Source organism: Channa argus, chromosome 7 (assembly GCF_033026475.1).
Source record: "Channa argus isolate prfri chromosome 7, Channa argus male v1.0, whole genome shotgun sequence".
Taxonomy (NCBI): domain Eukaryota; kingdom Metazoa; phylum Chordata; class Actinopteri; order Anabantiformes; family Channidae; genus Channa; species Channa argus.
In genome coordinates this window covers 14,244,951-14,268,494 of record NC_090203.1, presented here as the reverse complement: position 1 = coordinate 14,268,494, position 23,544 = coordinate 14,244,951, and the positions used below count along the sequence as shown (strand labels likewise).

The window sequence follows — 23,544 nt, the reverse complement described above, 5'->3', positions numbered from 1 at the left end:
TCATGGTGTTGCTAGAGTTTTAGCAAAGGTTATAATTAGACAAGAAATGACTAATATTACACATGAACGGATGTAGGTCAAGAGGTCAGTTGTTGCAAGCAATTATAAGGAGACTATTGTTAACTTCCATTAAATTGCTTTTGCGGATTTATATATTCTGTAATTACTAGATACAAGCTAATATCATAAACACTAACCACCACTTGAAGCAGAACAAAACCATAAATATTATGCAGTCAAGTGAATCTGTAGCATTAGAGCTCTTTTTTAAAAGTAATTGGCTCCGGCGGCTACTCAAAATGATGGTGCATTCAATACCTTCTTAAATGTCGGAAATCGAAAGACCGACGCCGCTGTTTGAACCGCAACATGTCACTGTAAACAGTATTTTTATATTACTACTCACAATAGTGCACAAAGAACAAGATGGGAATATTAAGCAATCACAAACAACAACAACAACAAAGAAAAAAACTTTGTCCACACATACTGTGGCGCAGGAAGGTATAGCGGTTGTCCACCAATCTCACAGTTGTTGGTTCAATCCCTGGCTCCTCCAGATCACATGTCGAAGTGTCCTTGAGCAAGACACTGAACCCCAACTTAGTTGCTCCCGGTGAGCGTTGGCCAGCTGCATATCAGCTCCCCCCATCGGTGTGTGATTGTGAGTGTGAATGGGTGAATAAGAAGCAGTGTAAAGCGCTTTGAGTGCCAATAGGTAGAAAAGCGCTGTATAAGTGCAGACCATTTACCATTTACATATCCGATAGTCGTCAAATCCGCATGCGTCACGCCTACTGTGTCTCTCCTTGATAGTAGCTGTCGGGCGCTTTTTAAACGGTTTGCAGGAACTCCGCTACCCATAGTCCACAATGGGGAAAGCAGTCTTCTTCACGATTGCAGTAGCTGCTTTAGCAGCACTGCTGGGACACAGGATTGTCAACTTTAGGTAACAGCGAGTACCACCATTAATACTGAGTCGACTTCGTTCTCTTGTTTACTCCCCTGTTTTTTTGTTTTGGACAGAAGCTTTGTTGTTGCCACCCAACAGCTGCTGCCCTAATGTAATTTTGATGTTGAAAATATTGCAGGAAAATGGCTCTGGCCAACAGGGAGGTGATCCAGAAAAACCTCCATAACTGTGTTACACTCAAAAATCTGGGTAGGTCAATCTGGGTAAATGGATACAGCGAAAAGGAGCTTCGACGAACATTGCAAGTAACAGTGTAACCATCGTGTTTTTAGATTATGGGTCGGAGGATATAACGATCCTTGGAAACGGGCTCGCCTTTATCAGCACTGTGAGTATTTGAGTTACTGAGCAGCCAAGTTGGGACTTGACCAAACTCGTCTGACTACGTTTTTCAAGCCTGTAAAAAGTTTAGTATTTCAGTCAAAGCCTTAGTTTTAAACTGACCTTTTCACCTAGCACAGCCTCAAATAAACGTGTATTTCTACTAAACATTTCTAGAAACATCCTAGTATGGTGTTTATTGTGTACTGTCCTTTTTATATTAAAAAATAATAATTTAATCCCAAGGGTCTGAAGTACCCTGGACTTCCATCTTCAGATGAGATGGGAAGGATCTTTTACCTTGACCTACAAGATCCTCGGCTGAAACCGATGGAGTTTCGCATGCCAAGAAACTTTGACCTGGAGTCATTCAACCCTCACGGCATCAGTGTATACACTGATCCAAGAGGTAAAAAACACTGCTACAATTTTACCTAAAGACCAAAAAACATGCTTTAGTGGTTCACTGGTTTCTTAGTTTGATTCACTTTTTTGTATTTGTGTGTGTGTGTGTGTGTGTGTAAATTTATTTTAGTAATATTGCTTTATTTTTACTTTGGAAGACTGCATAACCACTAAAGTCAGTTTATATTTACGTTTTGCTCGTGTGTACCGGATGTAAGCATCCATAGGTATCCTGTTAGTCCGATAGAAATAAAGTGGATTGCTGCGTTGCACTTTATAAAGCAGTGGTTTTAAATGTAATTAGGTGTATGGAAAATGCACAGGTTTTTTTTTTTTTTTCATAAAATATACAATTAAAAATGTGAATTTACCATATCTGGAACACATCCTTTAATTGTGTTTCATTTTTGCCTTACAAAGCCTTACTTGTTTCTCATCAGATGACTCAATATACCTGTTTGTTGTCAATCATCCTCATCACCAAAGCCAAGTAGAGCTCTTCAGATTTGTTGAGGATGACCATTCCTTGATCCATCTGAAAACCATAAAACATGAACTTCTTCATAGGTACAGTATGATGACACATGTGTTTGTGTTACTGATTAGAAACCTGTAGTTAATCAGAAACAATATTTGTGAAACTATTCCTAATCATAATTTACTTAATAATGTATACATAGTGCTCATTGTTATTATTGTACATAAGTAACATAAATGTTCTATTCTAATTTGCCTTTCCAGTGTAAATGATATTGTTGCAATGGGAGTGGATACATTCTATGCCACCAATGATCACTATTTTAGCCATAAAATCCTTAAAAGTATGTTGGAGCCTCTTCTGGCTCAGCCTTGGGCTAATGTTGTGTACTACAGCCCTACGGATGTAAAAGTGGTCTCTCAGGGTTACTACTTTCCAAATGGCATCAACATCTCACCAGACAAAAGGTAAGAATTATCTGCAGGGATATTCATATGGATTTGGTTTGTTTGAATATGTGAATTTTTTTCATTGTAATATTCTTTCTCATTTCTAGGCACATATATGTGGTGGATCTATTGGGCCACAGTCTGCACGTTTTGGAGCGAAAAGAAAACAATTCATTGGCCTCAGTGAAGGTGAATGATATTATAGCATTTTCTATTTCTGTTTTCCATTAGTATTCTTCATAAACATCTCTATATTTGTTGAATTTCCCTGAAACTAATGTTTTCAAGTGAGAAAGGAGTTGTCCTTATAAACTGTTTCGTGTATGTTGACACCAGGCAGTATGGATGCGACCAGTTACATGATATTAGGAGGGAAATATTTCCTAAATTTATATTACAGAAAGCAAAATCCCACAGCAATCCCACATTTAAATAATCAAACTGTTTATTGCAAAAAAGTGCAACGCAAATGTTTTAATAACTGACTTTTTTTTTTAACTGAATTGCTGAAACTGCACAATATGACCATATGGTCTGAAGAGAGTTCCATTGAGTCTGTGAATGACAGTTTTACTTTTAGAATAATAGCAGAATTTCTAATGCAAGAATTTTTTACAGAAACACTGTTTCTTGTGATAGTTGTGTCAAATATGGCTGGTAAGCATGTTGCTTTAAACCAATAGTCTCCTCTTTATGTATTAAACTAATGTTAAACAAGGAATTCAGGAAGTAGAAAACACCAGTTGTTGTATTTTAAGGTAATGAAAACACCATGATGACTGTATAATTATACCCTCACTAGTCTGTGGCCGTGGGTTCACTCTGTGACAATGTTGAGGTCGATCCAGAAACTGGTGACCTGTGGTTAGGCTGTCACCCTAATGGATGGAAACTTTTAATGTTTGACCCCAAGGACCCACCAGGATCAGAGGTTGGTTTGTTCATTGTTTTTCCCAGACAGTAGATAATAAGAGGGTGACGGCAAAGAAATATGTTCAATGTCCTTTTTACACTAATTCTTTCTCATGACTGTTTTCTATAGGTAATCCACATCCAAAACATTCATGCTGATCAGCCAGTAGTGACTCAGGTGTACGCTGACAATGGCCAGGTGATCATGGCCTCATCTGTAGCAGCTGCCTATGGGGGAAAGTTAGTTATTGGCTCGGTGTTTCATAAAGCTGTGGTATGTGATCTGAAGTAGACGATGACTCTTGAAGCTATTATCAGTAAGAAGGGTTTTAAAAACTGTCAAAGTTTAATGTAGAATTAATTTAATTGGTTCAATTAAAGAAAAAATATATTTTGGATTTGATTTGCTGCACTTGTTTTACAGCGCAATTGACCCCATTGTACTAAAGAGGATGTTTACGTAGACTCATAAGTCTGTCAGTCTGCTTAAGTTTGCCTCAAAATGATGGATCACAATTTTAAAAGTAGGTTCAGATATTGAAGTTAGTGAAATGCACAGATTCTTTAGATTCTTTCTCTACTGTGAAATATGTATTTGGGAAATACTCTTTTTTCAGTGAAATGTAAAAATGCTTTTTGCTTTGCTGGGTAACAGAATATTTTCACTGGTCATTTGAAACTGAACTCAATGTGCTCTATACCTAAATGGTATAATTGCAGCTGTTAATACAAATTGTGAATGTTTGCATGTTTTGACTGAAAATGTTACAATAAAGAGTCACACTACAATTGTGCTTTAGTTCTTGTGATTCAAAATAATATGCACTAACAAAGTCAGTTGGTCAGATAGGAAACTGCACAAAGCATGAAATAAATTGAATATAAATAGGCTACTAGTTTCATTAGTTATATATTTCCCAATAATCAGAAACTCAGCCCTGCTCAACCTGTTTATAAGCATCATTTTCTAATTTCTTTACTGTATCCTGTGAATACAGTACAGTCAAGTTAATCTTAATTAATCCCAGGTTTTGTTATGTCTTTACACAAATAATTTGCTTTAAGTGCTTTTTAGTAATTTTGTATTTTCCTATTATAATTTTATACAAAGGTGACATTCGATTCTAATTGGAAAATAATGTTAGAAGTGGGGTGTTTTCCTTTGGTATAATTATGATGGACGTCAGGAAATACCCCATCTATGTTCTTGAAGTGCTCAGTCCTGGCAAGTACACTTTAGCACCACCTTTAGTGCAGCCACATAAATGTACTTTGAATGTGTTGCTCGGTTAACCTTTGACTTCTAAACATGGCTACCATGAAGAAAACACTGCTTGCTGCTACCGTTGCTGCATTTGTAGCTTTTCTTGGACATAGATTGTTTAAACTAAAGTAAGACATTCATACATTACTTTATATTGTAGAGTTGATGAGTTGGTTTAGTAATTTAGTAAAACTGCTTCATAAGTGTTCATAGTTTGCTTCCTACAGTGGGCATGCAGGAAGGGAGCACTTTTTCTGTATACAAACTTAGATAACGACAGATTTAAGATAAGGTAAACTAGCAGGACTTGTTTTCTTTTGAGAGACTGACATGTTTAACCTTGCTCTACAGAGAAATGAGCCTTGCTTCCAGACAAGTGCCTGTGAAGCACCTCAACTGTCATTACTTGGATAACATTGGTATGCATTTTTGGGTTTATTTTCATGCCAGTTTCTTAATTTTTACATTTACATGGTCAAAACATTTACTATTAATAATACATTTGGACTAGAGGCGATTATGTGCAAATGTCATCACAACTGAAGAGTTTAAACTGACAAAATTGCTAGTAGGTCAAGTGTCACTGGTCTTGTATTTTGTTTTGTAGGAACTGAAAAGGATAACATGTTTTACTGTGTTTTGTTTTGTACAGAATTTGGGGCAGAGGATATAACAATACTTAAAGATGGACTGGCCTTTCTAAGCACGGTATGTTTTTTATTTTTATGATCCATGCAAAGCCAGACGATTCTGAAAATGTTCAATTGTTCAATTACATTTCCTAAATAAATCCTTTGTTATTTCAAAATATGGGTTGTCAGTTTAGTTTAAGTTTATCTGTAATGGCATCACAGTTTGAAAGATTTCTATTACATGCAGTGTTTTTCACTCAGGGGTTGAAGTTTCCTCAGTTGCCTACATTCTCTGATGAACCTGGGAAAATCTATGTTTTGGATCTGCTGCACCCATGGCCAACTCCAGTGGAGCTGCAAATCAAAGGAAAGCTGGACCTCAGTTCTTTCAACCCACATGGGATTAGTGTATACACTGATGAAACAGGTGATATACAGTATCAATTGGGAGTCAATTCTCAAAACAAAAAATCTGTGCATAAAATGATTAACATTGTTTCTTACTGTTACAGCAGTTTTACTGTTTCTTTATTCAACTGTATACTTATGCAAATTTGTTAAAATATATATTTTAAATTCAGGTGTTACACAAATCGAATGTTCTGGTTTTCTGCATAAATTGGTCATGAAATGCAATGTTCACCAAAGTTGAGAATATTAACAAACAGAATATTTCTATGCTGATAAAACATAAAACATTAGTCATAATCTTTCAAGGATTTATTGAACACACATATTAAAGAAGTTTAGAACTATCTTGACAAATTTAAGTGTAATTGTCACAGCCAGCATCAGTTGATGTGAGACATTCCTCACAAAAGAGATCGCAGATCCACGATCAACAGCTGTTGATTTGCATGTAGCTGGAAAGGGTCACAGAGTAATCTCAAAGACTTTATATATTCATCAGTCCACCCTAGACATATTGGCGATAAATGGAGACCATTTGGTACTTTCGCTACTCTCCATAGAAGTGGTTGCCCAGCCATGATCAGGCACAACACATAAAGCTAAGTGAGGTTAAAAGAACCCTAGAGGAACAGCTACGGACTTGAAAGATTCATTGGAGTTGGTTAATGTCTAAGGTCCCTCCCTGCAGCATTTCAATTGCGTTGAGGGGTCTGGACTTTGACTAGGTCTTTCCAACACCTTGATTCTTTTGTTCAGGTCCAGTGGCTGCAAAACAAGCCCAAGTCATCACCCCTCCTCCGCCATGACAGTGGGTATAAGGTGTTTCTGCTGAAAGGCTGCATTTTGTCTTTAACCAAACAAAGCACTGGGCATTAAGGCCGAACAACTTCACTTTTGGTCCATAGGGCATTGTTCCAGACGTCTAAGGGTTTGTCCGGTGATGTTTTAACCTCAGTTGTGCTTTCATGTTCTATTTAGACAGAAGTGGCTTTCTCCTGGACACCCATCTAAACAAACCATACTTGTTCAGTCTTTTTTTAATTGTCCTGTCATGGACTCCAATATTTAACATGCTCAGTCAGGCTGTAGGCTTTCAGAAGTAGCTCTTGGGTGTTTTGTATTTCTTTGAGCATTGCATGGCCTGACCTTGAAATGAATGTGCTAGGACGTCCACTCCCGGGGAGGTTCACTGTAGAACGTTTAACTCCACATTGTTTGGAAATGTTTCATAATCCTTTTCATATTGATGTGCAGCAACAATTGCTTACAGAGACCATTGCTTATTTCTTTCCCTCTTGGCACTGTTAGCTGTTAACACACATCTAAATGCTCCAGACAAGCAAACTGCCAAAACATCTGCTTTAATAGAGGTTGCAACTACCCCTCTTTAATCCTATGGAAGCAGTAAGGGCATACTTAGTATTGTCCACATGTTCCACATTTAATTTTAACTTTTGTTAAATAATAAGATGGGGAAAAAGTGATATGTTGTTTGTCCAAGGTTACATTTGCCTATTGCTAAGACATGCTATGATCAGCTGATTTTGTTTTTACACACAAAAAAAAGGGTACAGACTTTTTCATGTGATCATAATAATTGCCCCACTTGCCCGCCTTTGGGGGTAGTTTTTTTCTTTCCTTCAAGTTCTGCTCCTCTACTAGCAGCCTGGGAGCTGGAGGGTCATGTGCAATATCATAGATGTTCCTAGGTCTGCAATCTTCTGGACAGAGATGTCAGATGTTGTTCCTGAGACGTTGGGATGTGTAAAACCTAAATAAAAACACAATGCAAGGATTTGCAAATCTCATCGACCCATATTTTATTCACAATAGAACATAAACAACATATCAGATGTTGAAACTGAGAAATTTTACCATTTCATTGAAAATATTAGCTCCTTTTGAAGTTGATGACAGAAACACATCTCAAAAAAGTTTGAAGAAGGGCAACAAAGGGGAGGAAAAGTAATTACCGCAAATCAAAAACAAACGGAGGAGCATTTGACAACTAATTAGGTTAATTGGCAAGGGATCAGTAACATGACTGGTTAAAAAGGAGCATTTCAGAGAGGCAGAGGCTCTGGAATGTAAAGATGTAAAGATGACGTTCACCAATCTGAGACAAACTGTGCTTAAAATTGTAGAACAATTTCAGAAAAATGTTCCTCTAGATAAAATTGTGAAGACTTTGAAGAGCCCACCGTCTAAAGTATTCAATATCATAAAGAAATTCAGAGAATCAGGAGGAATCTCACGACAAGGGACAAGGCTGAAGGTCATAACTGGATGTGTGTAATCTTTAGGCCCTCAGACAGCACTGCATTAAAAACAGGCATCATTCTCTACTGGACATCACTGTATGGGCTCAGGAACACTTCCAGAAATCACTGTCTTTGAACACAGTTCTCCTTGAAATTCACAAACGTAATTTAATGCTGTATCATGAAAGAAGAAGCCATATGTGAACACGATTCAGAAATGCCACCATGTTCTCTGTGCCAAAGCTCATTTAAAATGGTCTGAGGCAAAATGGCAATGGTTCTGTGGTCAGATAAATTCAATTTTAAATCTTTTTGGAAACCATGGACACTGTATCCTGCGGACTAAAGAGGAGAGGGACCATCCAGCTTGTTATCAGCAGACAGTTCAAAAGTCTGCATCTCTGATGGTATGGGGGTGCATTAGTGCCTATGGTTTGGGCAGCTTAAACATCTGGAAAGGCACCATCAATGCTGAAGAGTACATAGAGGTTTTAGACCAACATATATTCCCATTCAGACAACATCTCTTTCAGAGAAGGCCTTGCATATTTCAGCAAGACAATGCTGCCCCACATACTGCATCTATCGCAACAGCATGGCTTCAAAGGAGAAGAGTCCTTTCACCAATAGAAAACATTTGGTCCATCATAAAACAAATAATCCAGCAACAAGGGTTCAGGATTATTAAAAGGCTAGAATCCTGCATCAGATAAGAATGGGACAACATTTCTCTCCTAAAACTCCAGCAACTGGTCTCCTCACATCCCAGATGTTTACAGACAGTTGTTAAAAGAAGAGGGGATGCTACAAAATGGCAAACATCACCCTGTTCCAACTTTTGAGATGTGTTGCTGCAATCAAATTCAAAATGAGCTACTATTAACATTGCATTAAGTTTTTGGGGTTGTGTGTGTATGTACGAACATACATATACGTATGTATAAAAATACAATATGACAAATAACTTAGGTTGTTATAAGTACCCTATTCATCAAATGAAATGGACTGAAAATGTGTCTGGGGTTTGCTACGAACAGTAAAGGTATAATGTTACAGATAGAATAAACCAGTTTATGGGAAGCCAGTTGTAACCTGTTTCCTGGTCAACTTTAACTAAGCTCTGTGAATACTGTATTTAGTACTTTGTTCGTTTTGTGTCAAATATCAAAGTTCATGTGCTTATAAGTTTGGTGGTGGTGAGATCACCCATTTTTAACAAAATATGCTAATTTCAGTGCAAGTTGTGGCCTGGAATAAATAGGTAATAACATTTACAGTAGCTTTGTAGGATTTTACTCTGCAGCCTCAGAGATTATAAAGCAGGCCACTGAAAAAACTTTATATGCTAAACACCTCTACAATTCTATTTTGGTGATGGTGATTTCCATGGAATTGACAGGAATGCACTAAAATCTACTGCATCTGTTTGTAATTTGATCTCAATTGTAGCACTCTGACTGTTTAATGTTCACTCTCCTGTACAGCCATATCAAAGCAGTATTAAGTCACAGGCAATGCCTACCCAACTTTGTTATGAAGCAGACTCAGGAAATGCTGTGTATTTGTCACAGTGGTTCATTCTTACCAAAACTTTTCATTAGCAACTTCAAAACCTAAAATTGCTGTGGCTTGACTTTAAGACTGTAACAAGAAATTATTGTCAAACACCGATAGAGAAAGCTCAACCACAAACTACTGTTTCTTTGCAGATGACTCTGTATACCTGTTTGTTGTCAATCACCCTCAGCAAAAAAGCCAAGTAGAGATCTTCCATTTTGTGGAGGAGGACACACTTGTGCACCTAAAAACTATAACTCATCCCCTCCTCCACAGGTATGTACAATACTGTATAATAACCCTTTCACCTTATTACAAATCTTTGCATTCAACAATCTCTAAATGTTTTTTTTTAATTATCCTTTCATCTTTCAGTGTGAATGATATTATTGCAGTCGGAGTAGAAAGCTTCTATGCCACAAATCATAACTCCTTTCCCAGTGATGCACTTCACTTTCTGACCATGATCCTCGGTCTGCCCTGGTGTGATGTGGTGTTCTATAGTCCAGAAGAAGTGAGAGTGGCAGCCAATGGATTTCTGTCTTCTAATGGCATCAACATATCTCCTGACAAACGGTTACTATTAGTTTGTTTGATTTCCATGTGCATATTTTAAAACGGATCAATTCAACAGCAAAATGTTTCCCATGTAAATCTGAAATAAATAAATACAATTATTTTTTACAGGTATATATATGTTTCAGACATTCTAGACCATGAGATAGACATTTTTGAGAGACAAGAAGGGCAACAGTTGGTGTATGTTAAGGTAATATGCTGTTTTCTCTTTTTTTTGTTTTACACGCAAACAAAACATTAAACAATCTTCCGTTTTGTCCTTTTCCTTTCCACAGACACTCACATCTGTCAGCTTAATGTAAAGTTTGAGGCAGAAGATGGTTAATTCTGGTTTTACTCGTTCATTTTTGTACAAATTAAACAAGCATGGTAAAACCATTTAAATTATGGACCTTTAGAAGTGTCGTTAGGTGGACATCCTTACATGTGAACAGAGCCCAGATAGTGGTTTCTCAGCTTACCAGAGACTGTCTGTAACTATATATTTAACCTATAAAATTTGTTTCATTTTTAAACATATCTCAGAAAAAACAAATCATCACTACCATTGTGCTTTTTGACAACTTGATAGTGAAGGCGAAATCATAGGCTACAAGATTTTATTTCTCATTTTGTATTAATAATTATAGAGAACATAATTTAATTTACTGCATGTAATGCTTTTCACCAGTCTGTAGCTGTTGGGTCACTTTGTGATAACATTGAAGTGGACCACAAAACAGGCGACATATGGCTGGGCTGTCATCCAAATGGCGTGAAGTTATTCAAGTATGACCCTGAAGATCCACCTGGCTCTGAGGTAAGTGTTTAAATCATATATTTTCAGCACTGTTTCAGGTTATCTAAAAAAGGTATTCATGTGTCCTATAGGTTATCCAGATCAAGAAAATACACTCAGAGCATCCAGTGGTGAGCCAGGAGTACACTGACAATGGCCAAGTCATCATGGCCTCATCAGTAGCAGCTCCTTACGAAGGAAAGTTGCTTATTGGTTCTGTTTTCCACAAAGCCCTGTGCTGTAATTTGAAGTAATGTGTGTATTCCACATTTTTTTTTTAACTACAGTTTAGAAAAGCTACAAGAAACATTTGAATGTGGTTAAAAAAAATAAAATCTTTATTCACTGTTTCCATGAAGAATGCCAATATTTTACCTGATACATGCACTGGCTTTTTGTGTGGTGCATTAAAAATGTTGTAAAGTTGCATAAAATAATGTGATTGCAAAGTAAAAAACTGGAGGAACATCTGTACCAACGCAGTATCATTTGTTCTCTTAACAGTGTTTATGATCATTTCATATCCAACCCCTTCCACAAGTTTTGGAGACGTGAAGGAGGTTTTAGAAACAAAGTTTTAACCTTTATCCTTTAAAACATCTTCCTCTTCGACCTTACATATTGTAAACCTAGTCCCCCCACCACGAGGGTGTTGTAAACTTTCCCCTTCCACAGTGTTTTTGGTCGGTACAATAAAGGTGATACTGTCACTTTCTGAATCAAATATCCAACTGTTCATATTCTCTTCATTAGCTGTCCTCACACATTCAGCAGGTTCAGGGTCACCATTGCCTTTTTGTGTGTCAAGAGGAAGTTCCTCTCCTTGATCACCGTTTTCCATTTCAGTATTTGCATTCGTGAACAGTTCACAGAAACTGTTCCTCCGTCTGTGCTTTGGCGATTGCTCCAGGGTCTGGATGGCCAAGATGTCGCTGCAGCTCTTTGAGCGATTTATGTTTTCTGCAGGCTTTCTTAACTTTGCTGTGATTCCAATACTTTTGATGACTGTGCTGTAGTCATCATTTTTCTCAGATAGGAAGTTGAAGATGTCAACAACAGTGGGCTTTACATCTTGGTTGGGTTTGACCTCTACGGCCTTGGGTTCTTCATAATGAATGTGTTTGTGCCTTAGTCTTCTTTTCTTTAGCACTTTGTGAGCTTCCACCACCATGTGGACGTTCCAGCTGAAGAAAAGAGAGAGCCAGGCTAGGCCCATGTAGATCCATAACTCTGCACATACTCTGTACAGTCTGGAGTACTCTATGTTTGGATTTACACCTGAAATAGAAGTAGATGCACTGGCATGACCTTCATATCAAAGGAAAGAAAAATGTCAGACCTATGAATAACCACTGAGAAGAAGTCAGAATGAATGAACATTATGAACTACCTGCAACGTAGTCTCCAAACCCAACAGTTGTGAGTGTTATGAATGAAAAATAGAGCCCTTCCAGGTAGGTCCATCCTTCCGTTACCATGAAAATTAATGGAGGGATCACCAGATGCACTAACAGCCCCCATAGCAGAAATATGGCCGTGCAAGTAAACTGCACCTTTTTCTGATAGAAGAGAGAAAAGAAACGTAAAAAAGTGCTATTACTACGTTTAAAATCCACATTTTAACACAGTCTTTAGACCAACAAAAACTCCAGCGTTCAGTCATTTCTTACCACGGAAACTCCTTTACGGATCAGAACCTGAGACAAACGCTTGGCTCGGTTTCCAAAAAACGAACCCAGTTCACTTATCCAAACCAGACACAGTGGGATCCCACAAAGTCCGTACAGAATGCAGAACACACGGCCACTTTCAGTTTTGGGAGCAACATTACCATAACCTAATGGCAAAGGAGAAAATTCAATTACAACATAGAAAGAAACATTTCATTTTATTTTCAGAGTTTATAACTTATCTCTGACTTTTCTTTATTGGTTAATAATAGTGTCTTTATCCTTTACATGTGGAAATTAAAAAATCAATATAGACTTTTGAGTTGTGAAAAGGTTACTGAGTATCATATTTTACTATGACTATGGCTGTTATTTTTAATTTCTAAGATCTCTAATAAACAATCAACTGGCAAAGAATTAGTTACAGATCCGTTACTTATCACTATTGTAAGACATCTAATGTCGCATTATAAATGTTATTAATGAGGGATGCGAGTCTTTAGATGACAAGCGCTGATAAATATTCTTAATTTATTTTCTTATCAACTTAGCCATACACACCTATGGTGGTGACAATGGTCGCAGCAAATATGACAGAGTTTACCCAGTCCCACGTATTACGATGTTTGTCCCCAGTGATAGTCACACCTTGGCCTGCAGCCTCTGACACAATCTGCACGAGTAAACACAGTAAATCATAGTTAGCAAAATCCGTCTACTCGAACTTCTACTACGATTCTTTGGCGATACTGATAACAGATTAATTGAAAATTGCCTATGGTTTGCCCAATAAATATCACAGCTCGTGCACTCATTAAAGCAGGGACACACCTTGTGCAAACACTCCACATATTTGTGGGTGAAGGCGACATGTAGTATCACGTTCAGGCAGCAGCACGTGTTGTTTAAAATGTGATGGTAAATACTTAACGAATTCCCCGTGGAAAAGAAACACTAAGATTCTTTTTTCATTTATTTGATTAGATTTTTTTCAAACCAGCCTTTAGTCGTTTTATCGTGACATGATCAGCGTCAGACAGCTTTTGAGGGTTGTTTCCTAGTCCTGTGCTGGAAAAACAAGTTCTGCGGTTTGGCGGCCACAGGCTGCTCAATTACTCTTTCCCAGTGTCTACACGCTCAAATGTCCTTATCCTTATAGACAAAAATCCTATAGGCTTCGGCAACATCTGTACATTATTCGACCTCATATCTTTTGTCTAATAAAGTTTTGAGAGCAGATTGCAGTTTTTCACTAAGTCTTTGGATCTCCAAATTCAGAACAGTAGTTAAATGTAAGTTTGCTCTTTTTATGACAAACGGAGAAGTCATTTAAAAACAGCTTCGGTGTTTCTCTCACGCTATGGAAAACAGATGTGCTCCTACCTCCAGGATCTCATCCAGACCTTCCTTTGTTAAGCAGGCATAGTTTTTCAAAATGTTTTCCTTCTGTTGGATGTATTTGTCTCTGGCAGACACCCAGTTTGGCTCCTCAAGAATCTGAAATATTGCAGCCCCGATCGATAGGTAGAAAATAATGCATGAAGTTAATAGAGGACCCTTATCGGCCATATTAAAGTCATAACTTCGGTCCAACGACGCCGAGGAGCTCAAAGGCTGTTCCTACAGAGGGCTGTTTTTATCCTTCCTTTTATCCTATCCTGCTTCCTGCTAAAACTTTACTGCTCTCTGCCGGGACCGATTCAAACTTAGCTCCTTTGTTCCGTGAGACCGTTTCCCGGACACCGTAAAACCCTTTGTAAAACACTTTTCTTCCAGTTGATCTTTAAACAATCTTCGTATTTTTGCTCACAGGTGACATTAAATTCTTTACTTCATTCATTGGTAGTTACAGCCCGTGTAAGCAGTTTTAGCGAAATTAGCAAATATTATTAAACTACACCAAATACAACTCTATACAAAATGGCATGTGCATGTCATGTGCAAATGTTTGTAACGCCCTATAAACAACTTTTTAGTATTAAATGCACAATTAGCTATACATAATTTTGATTTTATTTTACTGCAACTTTTTATATACACCCTTTGACTTTGATCTATCTATCTATCTATCTATCTATCTATCTATCTATCTATCTATCTATCTATCTATCTATCTATCTATCTATCTATCTATCTATCTATCAATCTATTTAGCTTTCTGTCTGTCTGTCATTTTTTTATTTTCTTACCTGCAGTTGTGGAGGCATTCAACAGGAGGCAGCATGTCTTTAGTAGACCACAGGTTTTCGCATAGTTATGTGTAAGTATTCACGAATGTGTGTAAAGTGGTGTGTGTGTGTGAGGACCGTTTGTCTTATCTTCACGAGCGACCATCCAGAAGGCTGGAGCTCAGTGTGTTAGGTTGCTTGTACTGGGTGGATCCTGGCTGCACTGTGTGATTAGAGGTGTTCTTCTCAGTGTGCAAATATAGTGCACGTTAAAGGACTGAAGGATCTATATATCTATGTATCTATTTGTCTGCCTGTCTGTCTGTCAGTATGTCTGTCCGTCTATCTAGTAGTGTTACCTTAGTGTAAGAGATTGACCTGTGAAGTAAATGTCAGGATACCTTGGCTTTTACTTTAATTTTGTCATTTTCTTTTCTGTTTTCTTAAGTGAATAACTCTTTAACTACACTTTCCGAAAGCACATTACTAAATTGCGGTAGTACACCTTTAAACCCTGATATATTTGAGTATTCCTATATTCATAATTCCCAGAACCAACCACTAGGTAGAGACAGATGTTCCAGCTGGAGCAGCTGCTGCACTGAGGTGTGGTACGCACAAAGGAAATATCCAAGGTCATCAAATGGCACAAACTGATTGCGTACTTTGTTGTAATAAATAGCAACACACACACACACAGTCTCTAAGGCCTCTTTGTGCAGATATTGACAGATATTGAGAGTGTGAGTGGCCACTGTAAACCTGTCAGAAAGGTTGGCAGCAGTAGAATAAAGCTGAATATATACTAGTAATACCGGATATAATACATGAAAGAAGGTAGTACGACATGATCAGTGTTATTGGAACTTACCCCCTCTCTGTGTGAGGTTGTTTGGATTAATTTACTGCACTAACAACCACTGAGGTGCAGGAATGACCCTGGACCTGTCTCGCGCATTGAATAATCAGAAATTCCTGGGTATGACTGGGGATAATGTGATGCTGTATGTGCTCTCGTGTGCAACCAGTATTTCATTACGCTCAAAAGCAAAAGAGCATCAAGGTTTAAAAGTAACGCTCGCGCACCTCTTATCTCCACCCACCAAGTGCTTCGTCATTGCTGCGTCACCGTCTCTCTGTGGAAACCTGATCGAAAGTCTCCAACTTGTTCTGAAGGGAAACACCGGAATTATGGCACCAGCATAAAGGTGGAGAAAAGACACAGAGGACACAGCTGTCTGCTCAGGTACGGCTCGCCTACTCACTCATCTCGCACACCTTGTTATGTCCTCGGGACGTCGCTGAGAGTCCACTGCACCAAATTTAGAGGTATTATGTCAAACACAACCAGGTCAGGGATGTTTGGGCTGTTAGCCTACACGGAAAGTAAGACACAGGACTCACAATCTACTGTGGGGTCGTGGGAGGTATATGATAAGACGTGTCTGCAAGAGGTTTGTGGTGAGGAGGCTCACCTGCCGAGAGACGCAGGTTCCTAAAGACCTCAACAAACAAATAAACAAACAAACAAACAAACACACCTCAGTAGCCCAGCTTCCAGATACAGAGGGTTCAAAACTAAGCAGCAATCCTGTCAGAGTGACGCTTTGAGCAATATAGATGATTTGGGGTATAAAATTAGGCTTTTTTGACTTGGGTCATCTATACCCTGGGTGTATTGTTCTCAGAATGGCACCAGTATTATATGCTGCACATTCACACATATTCTGATTACAGCCCTTAAGATATTTGATGAATTATTGCTGTTTATGCACCTAGGACAGAGCTACAGTAGCAATGTGGTAATCAAAATAGAGCATCACCTAAATTCTGTAAGTGTTACCTGTGTATACTGTCTGTTATGTGACTTTACTGCACTGACACCCTATTTTCTGTCTCTGTCTCTTCTGACCTGACCACACCGTCTGCGACCGATCGTGTGTTTTACAACGGCATGAACATGATGTGAGTATAAAATACCACACCAAATTGTATGAAAATTTAAGCTTTTGAGGTGTTGTGGTAATGATATGATGGTTATTGTACTGCTATTTTTTATGCACTATACTACTGTATAAAATATGTACAAATAGCTGATTTTAAAAGTCTATATTATAAAATAGCCCTGCTCTCAGCCTTAGAGAAGCATTTCATTTCTATTTATGAAGCATTTTTTCATAGTCATAGCTCATAAGTCTTCATAGAGACAATTAAATATTAATTCTGGATGGCTTGATGTGCCGCTCCCTGCGGGATTTGCCAGCAGACTTGTAGAATCTGTATCTGCATGCATAATTTCACTGTAGGTGTACCTGGTTAGAATGTTTCTACTAATATAATCCTTCATTTATTTGGTAAAAAGATGAATACAATTTCTTGGTCTTACAAAGAAAATATATGTTGTACTTTGTTTATTGTGTAAAATGCTCAACATCCCTCCCCTCTAACATTCAGGGTTAAACTGATTCAGACAAGAATGTTTGAAGGATTCAAAAAGAGAGTTTTAGTCTATGAAAGCCTGTTCTTGCTCCTGCTCGTGGCCTCATCATACTAGATTTGGGAGGGGTGCAGCGACTGTGTCACCCTGAAGCATCTGGATGCAAACATATCTTTATCTCTTATTAACACATGCTCCCAGAATACACAGCAGCTCAGCGATAAGGTAGAGTGGAATTTGGAATTCACAGGACTAATCTCTGTCAACATATAATTATTATTGAAATGGGGACTGATCTTTTACAGTGTATTTTTTTTTTCAATACTAAAATACTCTGGACAGCTTGGACTGTGTATTTCAAGGGACCACTTTAGAAGAAACATTAAATGTGTACATAAGGTGCAGTGTTTAACATATTGTAAGCTATGGCACAAAGAAGCTAGTTAGCCGTTTTTTACACTAGTCCCATCAATCTGACTGTCCTGTCAAGTCACTTGTGAAGGGTTTATTATTTCTCCACCAGGTGGCAGTGTAAACTGAGACAGCCTGGCTCTTTACAGTAGTGTAGGATGATGAATGTAGCATGTACTTAGGTGGCCTAGAATGTCTGCTACAATTTGCTCATTGTACTGTGAGCCCCAGGGTTTTAACAGTGCCTTTTAAAAAAATGGTTTTAAGTCTCAAATGACATCCAAGTGTGTGCATATTCATATAATCATTTCCTTTTCTATCTGACCCACAAAGCTCAACTTGACTTGTTTTCAGATGAAAATGATTGTGACAGTTTTGCTAGCTGAAAAAAACTGCCTGACTGGTGGGTTGTGCTGTCGTGTTTTATTAAGTTGTAGCACATAACCTTTAAAACCTAGTGCCCTGACTCTTCCCTTTAAAGAAACACCCTACTGTGTAATTTAAAGTCTCTAAGGTGTGAGAAAATTCAAACTCGGCCTAACAGGAAAGAGGGGCAACATGGCTGCAGGCAAAAAAGGGAAGAAGCATGGAACATTCCCGGTTCATAAATTCTTTATATCATAATGGTGCTCTATGAATATTGATGCACTGTTCCCATCTATCCAGTTAGTGCTCCTGAAAATTCAGATCCTGAGCACAAACAAAACCTCCTGCTGCAATCATATCTGTATCTTGAGTATTTTCAGATCTGCAAATGTTGTTTTACATAAGATACGGGCGGGAAGGCTGTGCAGAGTGTAATGCTTACACAGATGCGGTATTGAAAGTCAAAGAGAGATGAATTGGGTGGAAGTGGTATGGGACATTATGTAATCAGTGAGTGATGGAGCCAGAGAGGGATAAAGATGTTCCAAACAAACATAAACCCCCATGCTCTCAGCTGGAGTAATGCACTGCACCGTTATATGTGCCTCTCTGCTCATGCTTTTGGACAAATGAGGAAGAGCGCCGGGGAAGCAGAAGGTGTTCGTCACTCTTTTGGGTGTGTCTATTGTGTTAGTGTACGTTGTGTCAGAGTCTGTGGTTCCAGTCTGTCACTGTCTCAAGGGAGTGCGGGTCTGGGAGTGCCTCCCTCTCCTGGGTCCAGCTCCACACCTGCTCTTTGCAGTAGGCACACGGCAGGGCAGGGCTTCCTAAGCAACTGGAGGCAACATGAGTAGTTTCACATAGTCTTTGTTGCTCTTCCTCCCTTTTCCTCTGTCTGCCTAATGTGCTCGTACCCTCTGAAACGAACGTAGGGAAAATCAGAAACTGCACAAATGAGCTATATAGAACAACTCTTGCTTTGAGTTTGTACCCAGTCTCTTCCTGTTAATACGTTACATTCAAGTAAATATTTAACACTGCCAGTCTGAATGCTCTGTAGTACTGCGGATGTGTCGTCACTTTGCCCTGTGATCAAAGTCTAAAAAAACAACTACTGCCATTATCAACTGTTATTGTGTTAGAGAGAGAGACTTTCTGATTCTTTCCTCATTTAGCATCTCTGTTCTTTCTTGTTAACTGCTTTGGACTACTTGTGGACCACAATCTAAATAACTGGATTTTCAGCCTTTAAACTGGTAAGACTTCCTTCAACGAATAGCATACAAACTGTCCAGAATTGGCATGTGACGCTGCCACATGAACTTGTCTCTGTGAGACAAAGGTGACTAACCCCCGGTAGCTGGAAGAATAATGAACCCCCTCCATCCCTCCTCTGCCTGTGAGCCCTATGGCCCTAATGGGGTCAGGCAGATGGGTGGGACCATGCCACGTTTTATTAAGAGAGAGCTTGTGTGTATGTGTGTGCAAGTGATCCGATGCACATGTGTGTGCTTGTTTGTTTTTGAGTTTCTAGATTAAGAATAACAGAGGTTGAGGGTGGGCCCGCTGTTGGACGGATCATTTTCAGCTCATGAACCTCGCCTTTTAAAATTTCTTACCAATGATGAATGATTAACAGGACAGTACTCTGAATAGTATTTTTGTTGCCTCTCTGCCTCCACATTATACTTTACTAATGATTGCACTCTTTGGCACATCGACCACTGTGCCTGTTGGCAATTTATGTTAGGAGGCTCAGTCTATTTTTGAAGCATAGTATTGAGCTCTGTTCAGTATTAAAAGTGGGTGATTGGTGTAAACATATTAGCAGAAAGCGCACACTGATCTGTCACTTATCTGCAGATCATTGGTTGCACTTGTGTTGTCATATGTAGGTTAGTGCAGCATTTTTATAAGAAAGCACGGATCGCTTCAGAACAGCATGCTGTGAAAGTTGGGTCCATCTCCTCCACCTCGGCATGCGGTTAAGAGGCGTGGTGCGCGGTCCTCAGTTGGTCAACTCGAGTCCAAGCTTCCTGGAGACTCCACCCCTTTACGAGCATCGGACACCTTCAGCACAACAAAGCATGTGTCGCTCCGCAACATTGTTTCTCATCCGAACGGGCGGACTTTAGGATTTTGTCGGATTTGTGCTGTTTGCTTTCCCCATTGATGCTAATCCCAGAGTAGGTAAGCCAAATTTCAGATTCATGTTCCTCGCGTTGTGGGGATGACTTAGTGTTTGTTTGTTTTGGCTGTCCATTCGGCGCCATTTTCATACAGAGATTGGTTAAATACCCTGGCACGTAAGCCCGACGCAGCTCGCCACTGTTTAGCGGTTTTAGTGAAATAATAAAGTTGGAAATTGAAGTCTTATTACGGTGTATCAATGTGCAACATTTAAAGGGTGATTTGGCAAATTAAGACAAATACAAACTTATGTCCCCTGCTCTGTTAAAATTAAAAGCAATTTACATCTCTCTAAATCAAAGTCGATGCCTGTTAGTGGAGGCTGCGTTGGTGGAAGATGAAGCAGTTGAAGTTATCACTCTGGGCGTCTTGCATATTGGGGAAGCTCACTTTTAGAAACTAGTTTTTGTGCCTAGACCATATTTTCTAAGTATATTTTCTGCGGAAAAAAAAACAATAAAACAAAAACAAAAAAACAAAACAAAATCAACAGCATCATTTCACGTAATTCTGTTTAATAGATGATGCTCGTGTCAGGATGTTCTCGGTGTCCAATGCTTCTGTGACAGGTGTGTTACAGCAACATCTACTCGGATGTTCAGATATTGTTGCTTTTTAATAATGCTGTTTCAGCGATGGCTCCGGTTTTGGATTTGATTTTTTTCGGATCTAGAAAGTGGTGGACAGAGTTGGGCACAAGCTCAAAATAGATCACCACATTAGGAAAATTACTTCAAAGGTTTTAAACTCAAAATTTAAGAACTTTTTTAAATTAATAGATTCTATATCAACAATGTGTGTTTGTTTGGTGTAAGAAATGCTGCATGCTTGTATTTACCATTTTTAACTCCAAATAGTCAAAACATATGATATAAAAAGGTCTGGGAGAAGGAAAAATCCATCCCTTTTAGGGATAATCCGCCTGCTTTAAAACAGCTAAAAAAAATCAAATTTGACAAAATATATGTAAGCACCATAAATGTGCATAGAAGTCAATGTTATTAATTGTTTTTTATTTATAATCATACTGCTTTATTTTGGCTTAAGATTTGGTCAAATCTTCTTGTGCTGAAATTTCTGCAGCAAGTACGTACCACCTTCTCGTTCTGAGAATGAAGGCACCAGTACCACCCCTGGCCCGCCTGTATACCTGCCCCTGTTGCTTTCATCCTCAGAGGAGTGCATGGGTTAAAAATTCCCATCTTTGCTACAGGGCAGCACATGTGAATGTGTGTGTTCTTGTGCATGCACAAAATTGCAATGCCATAATGGATTCATCCAATAAGCCTTATCTCCATTGATGATACTGGTGGATATATATAGCTACATAATCTTTTATGATGCGTTGCAGACATAGAAAGTATGAGGGAGAGATGGAAGCAGCATCACTGCAATAGTGCTTTCATCAGCAGCAGAATGTAAAAAGGGGTTAAAAATAACAGCAGTGAGACCTGGGTGCCCCGGGTCTCCTGTACTGCTGAATTAGCGGTGTTGTGAACATGGAGCTGCTGAAGTGATGCTGAAGAACGTTTTTGGCTCTTCTGTGTGAGAGTGAGGTCACTAAGGTCCCAGGAGAGCTTGCTGCTGGTAATCCTCTTTTGGAAGTTATGATCCGTTCGTGCAGTTGGACTCCTACTCAGTGTGAGCATACTAAATACACAGTCAGGCTCCATAATAGATCCTCGTGCAGAAGCTTGTGGATTTGACTGCCTTTTAAGACAATGTAAGAAAAAAAACTTTCCACATGTTCTAAGATCCAATTGCAAATTTGTTTTATGTCAGCAAAGTAAATTGAATAATTATACCTCTTCTTTTGTATCCTTCAACTAAGGAATTTTACCATGTACAAAGATCAGGATTTTGTGTTTGCCAAACATAGTTGTTTTATAGTGTGCACTGATGTCCAGAAAGGCTCTTCCTTCAGTGGGCTTTGGCTGAGGTGATAGTGGAAATGGATTCAGAATTGCTTTCAGGGTGACCACAGTAAATCAATGAAGCTACTTCATTCTTATCCCATGTTGGTTCGTGTTACAGCATCTGGCTCACAGACCATCTGTGAGTATTGATTAGTTTAGAGCACCTTGGGATCAGTTTACTCAGTGAACTACACTAAAATGAACCTTCTTCTGCCCACTACTTTTTGCTTGGGTATCCCTGATTACAGTGTTTCAATGAAAGTTTGATCATGTTTTTAATTTTTTGCAAGAGACGCTCACTACATATGTCTCTTCCTAATCTTCTAAGCTTGTAGATGTACTTTAGACATGATCTGTAAATAAATGTGTACACTGTAATAATAACCCCAGTATCTATTTTGTGTGTATTCATGATGTTGCTGGGCAGGCACTAATTGACCATACAAACAGTTTAGCCAGGCACATGTTAGCGTGTTTGTTGGCATGTGTGTCTCTGTTTGCTTAGAGAGGTTAATAAGAGCCACCATGTGGCCAGTTGACTGATATTTTGGCCTTCCATTCATTTCTGTTGATGGGCAGCCAGGTAGGCAGGGCCCACACAAAACCATGAATCAGCACAGCTGATCACCACTGTGCTTCTGGCAGCTCCACCCTGTCTCTCTGTCACACACACACACACACACACACACACACACACACACACACACACACACACACCCAGAGAGAAAGAGAGAGAGTCAGAGCGAGGGGAGACTGAGGTAGATACAGTAGGCAGGTAGATGGAGATAATCTCACTTAGTCACTTGGGGTCGATTAACTCTAAACTCCCTTTAAATCCTTAAGCCTACTCTGAGTACCCAGGAAACATGCTTTCTTTATGTACCAGTATGCCTTCAAGGTAAAGTTATTTTGGAACTTGGGGTGTATGTTGACCAATGTTTGTAAAGCAGGAGCAGTGAATTGCCTCAAAACAAATGAGATGTTTCTTGACTGTCCTAAAGTTTGTTTGCACATGTGCTAAGTGCATGTGTTGGTGGCTGTGGACACATGTATATCCATGTGCGTATGCGTGTTGTGTGAAGTAAACTGTATGCTGAAATAGAGTGTGTCTGTAAAGGCTGTCTAATGAGTCCCTGCATTCTGAGCACATGTAGCTATTTATGAACAATACCTCTTCCTCCTTCACTGCAAGCTCTTCCCCACTGAGCCCTCTTGTCTCATTTTATCACACATACACTGCACTGCAGCATCACTGGCAAACAATATAAAGCGTCTGGTATCTAGACAAATTCCTGAAAAGAAACCTGATGATTTGGATTGATGTCATTGGCTTTGAATTTATTTGCATCACTTTAAGGAGAACCAT

The 23,544-nt window shown here is 38.9% G+C and overlaps 4 protein-coding genes across 24 annotated transcripts in view; 3 read left to right on the top strand and 1 right to left on the bottom strand.

Annotated features, from left to right (window-relative positions):
* The first annotated feature begins 690 nt into the window (after positions 1 to 690).
* Positions 691 to 4,327, top strand: LOC137130267 (serum paraoxonase/arylesterase 2-like). 2 transcript variants are annotated; one of them, XM_067510170.1, is made up of 9 exons: positions 691 to 949; positions 1,092 to 1,162; positions 1,246 to 1,301; positions 1,541 to 1,703; positions 2,140 to 2,266; positions 2,441 to 2,644; positions 2,734 to 2,815; positions 3,429 to 3,557; positions 3,669 to 4,327. In XM_067510170.1, the coding sequence occupies exons 1-9, from the start codon at positions 873 to 875 to the stop codon at positions 3,828 to 3,830; spliced, it is 1,071 nt and encodes a 356-aa protein (XP_067366271.1). In that variant the 5' UTR covers positions 691 to 872; the 3' UTR covers positions 3,831 to 4,327. The 2 variants fall into 2 exon arrangements, with proteins under 2 accessions (XP_067366271.1, XP_067366272.1); XM_067510171.1 differs by having other exon boundaries at positions 692 to 949; positions 1,027 to 1,162.
* Positions 4,328 to 4,803: 476 nt separating this feature from the next.
* Positions 4,804 to 11,486, top strand: LOC137130268 (serum paraoxonase/arylesterase 2-like). The gene is made up of 9 exons (XM_067510172.1): positions 4,804 to 4,930; positions 5,154 to 5,221; positions 5,455 to 5,510; positions 5,696 to 5,861; positions 9,816 to 9,939; positions 10,039 to 10,239; positions 10,351 to 10,432; positions 10,913 to 11,041; positions 11,113 to 11,486. The coding sequence occupies exons 1-9, from the start codon at positions 4,848 to 4,850 to the stop codon at positions 11,272 to 11,274; spliced, it is 1,071 nt and encodes a 356-aa protein (XP_067366273.1). The 5' UTR covers positions 4,804 to 4,847; the 3' UTR covers positions 11,275 to 11,486.
* On the bottom strand, positions 11,336 to 15,142 carry LOC137130265 (potassium channel subfamily K member 5-like). 3 transcript variants are annotated; one of them, XM_067510166.1, is made up of 5 exons: positions 14,880 to 15,142; positions 13,252 to 13,363; positions 12,691 to 12,857; positions 12,411 to 12,579; positions 11,336 to 12,328 (listed from the first exon to the last, which is right to left on the bottom strand). In XM_067510166.1, exons 1-5 carry the CDS (start codon positions 14,895 to 14,897, stop codon positions 11,598 to 11,600), a joined length of 1,197 nt encoding a protein of 398 aa, XP_067366267.1. In that variant the 5' UTR covers positions 14,898 to 15,142; the 3' UTR covers positions 11,336 to 11,597. The 3 variants fall into 3 exon arrangements, with proteins under 3 accessions (XP_067366267.1, XP_067366265.1, XP_067366266.1); XM_067510164.1 differs by lacking the exon at positions 14,880 to 15,142 and adding an exon at positions 14,074 to 14,584; XM_067510165.1 differs by lacking the exon at positions 14,880 to 15,142 and adding an exon at positions 14,074 to 14,574 and having other exon boundaries at positions 11,336 to 12,298.
* Positions 14,932 to 23,544, top strand: part of LOC137130263 (uncharacterized) — a 32,833-nt gene continuing 24,220 nt past the window's right edge. For 14 of the 18 annotated variants that reach the window (XM_067510160.1, XM_067510145.1, XM_067510141.1 and 11 more), the window contains exons 1-2: positions 14,932 to 14,950; positions 15,966 to 16,187. In XM_067510160.1, the coding sequence (XP_067366261.1) occupies positions 14,947 to 14,950; positions 15,966 to 16,187 (226 nt within the window). In that variant the 5' untranslated portion in view covers positions 14,932 to 14,946. Of the gene's footprint in view, positions 14,951 to 15,965; positions 16,188 to 16,260; positions 16,824 to 19,170; positions 19,329 to 20,104; positions 20,263 to 23,544 lie in introns of those variants that run through there. The other 4 variants (XM_067510151.1, XM_067510150.1, XM_067510149.1 and 1 more) reach the window with 4 other exon arrangements.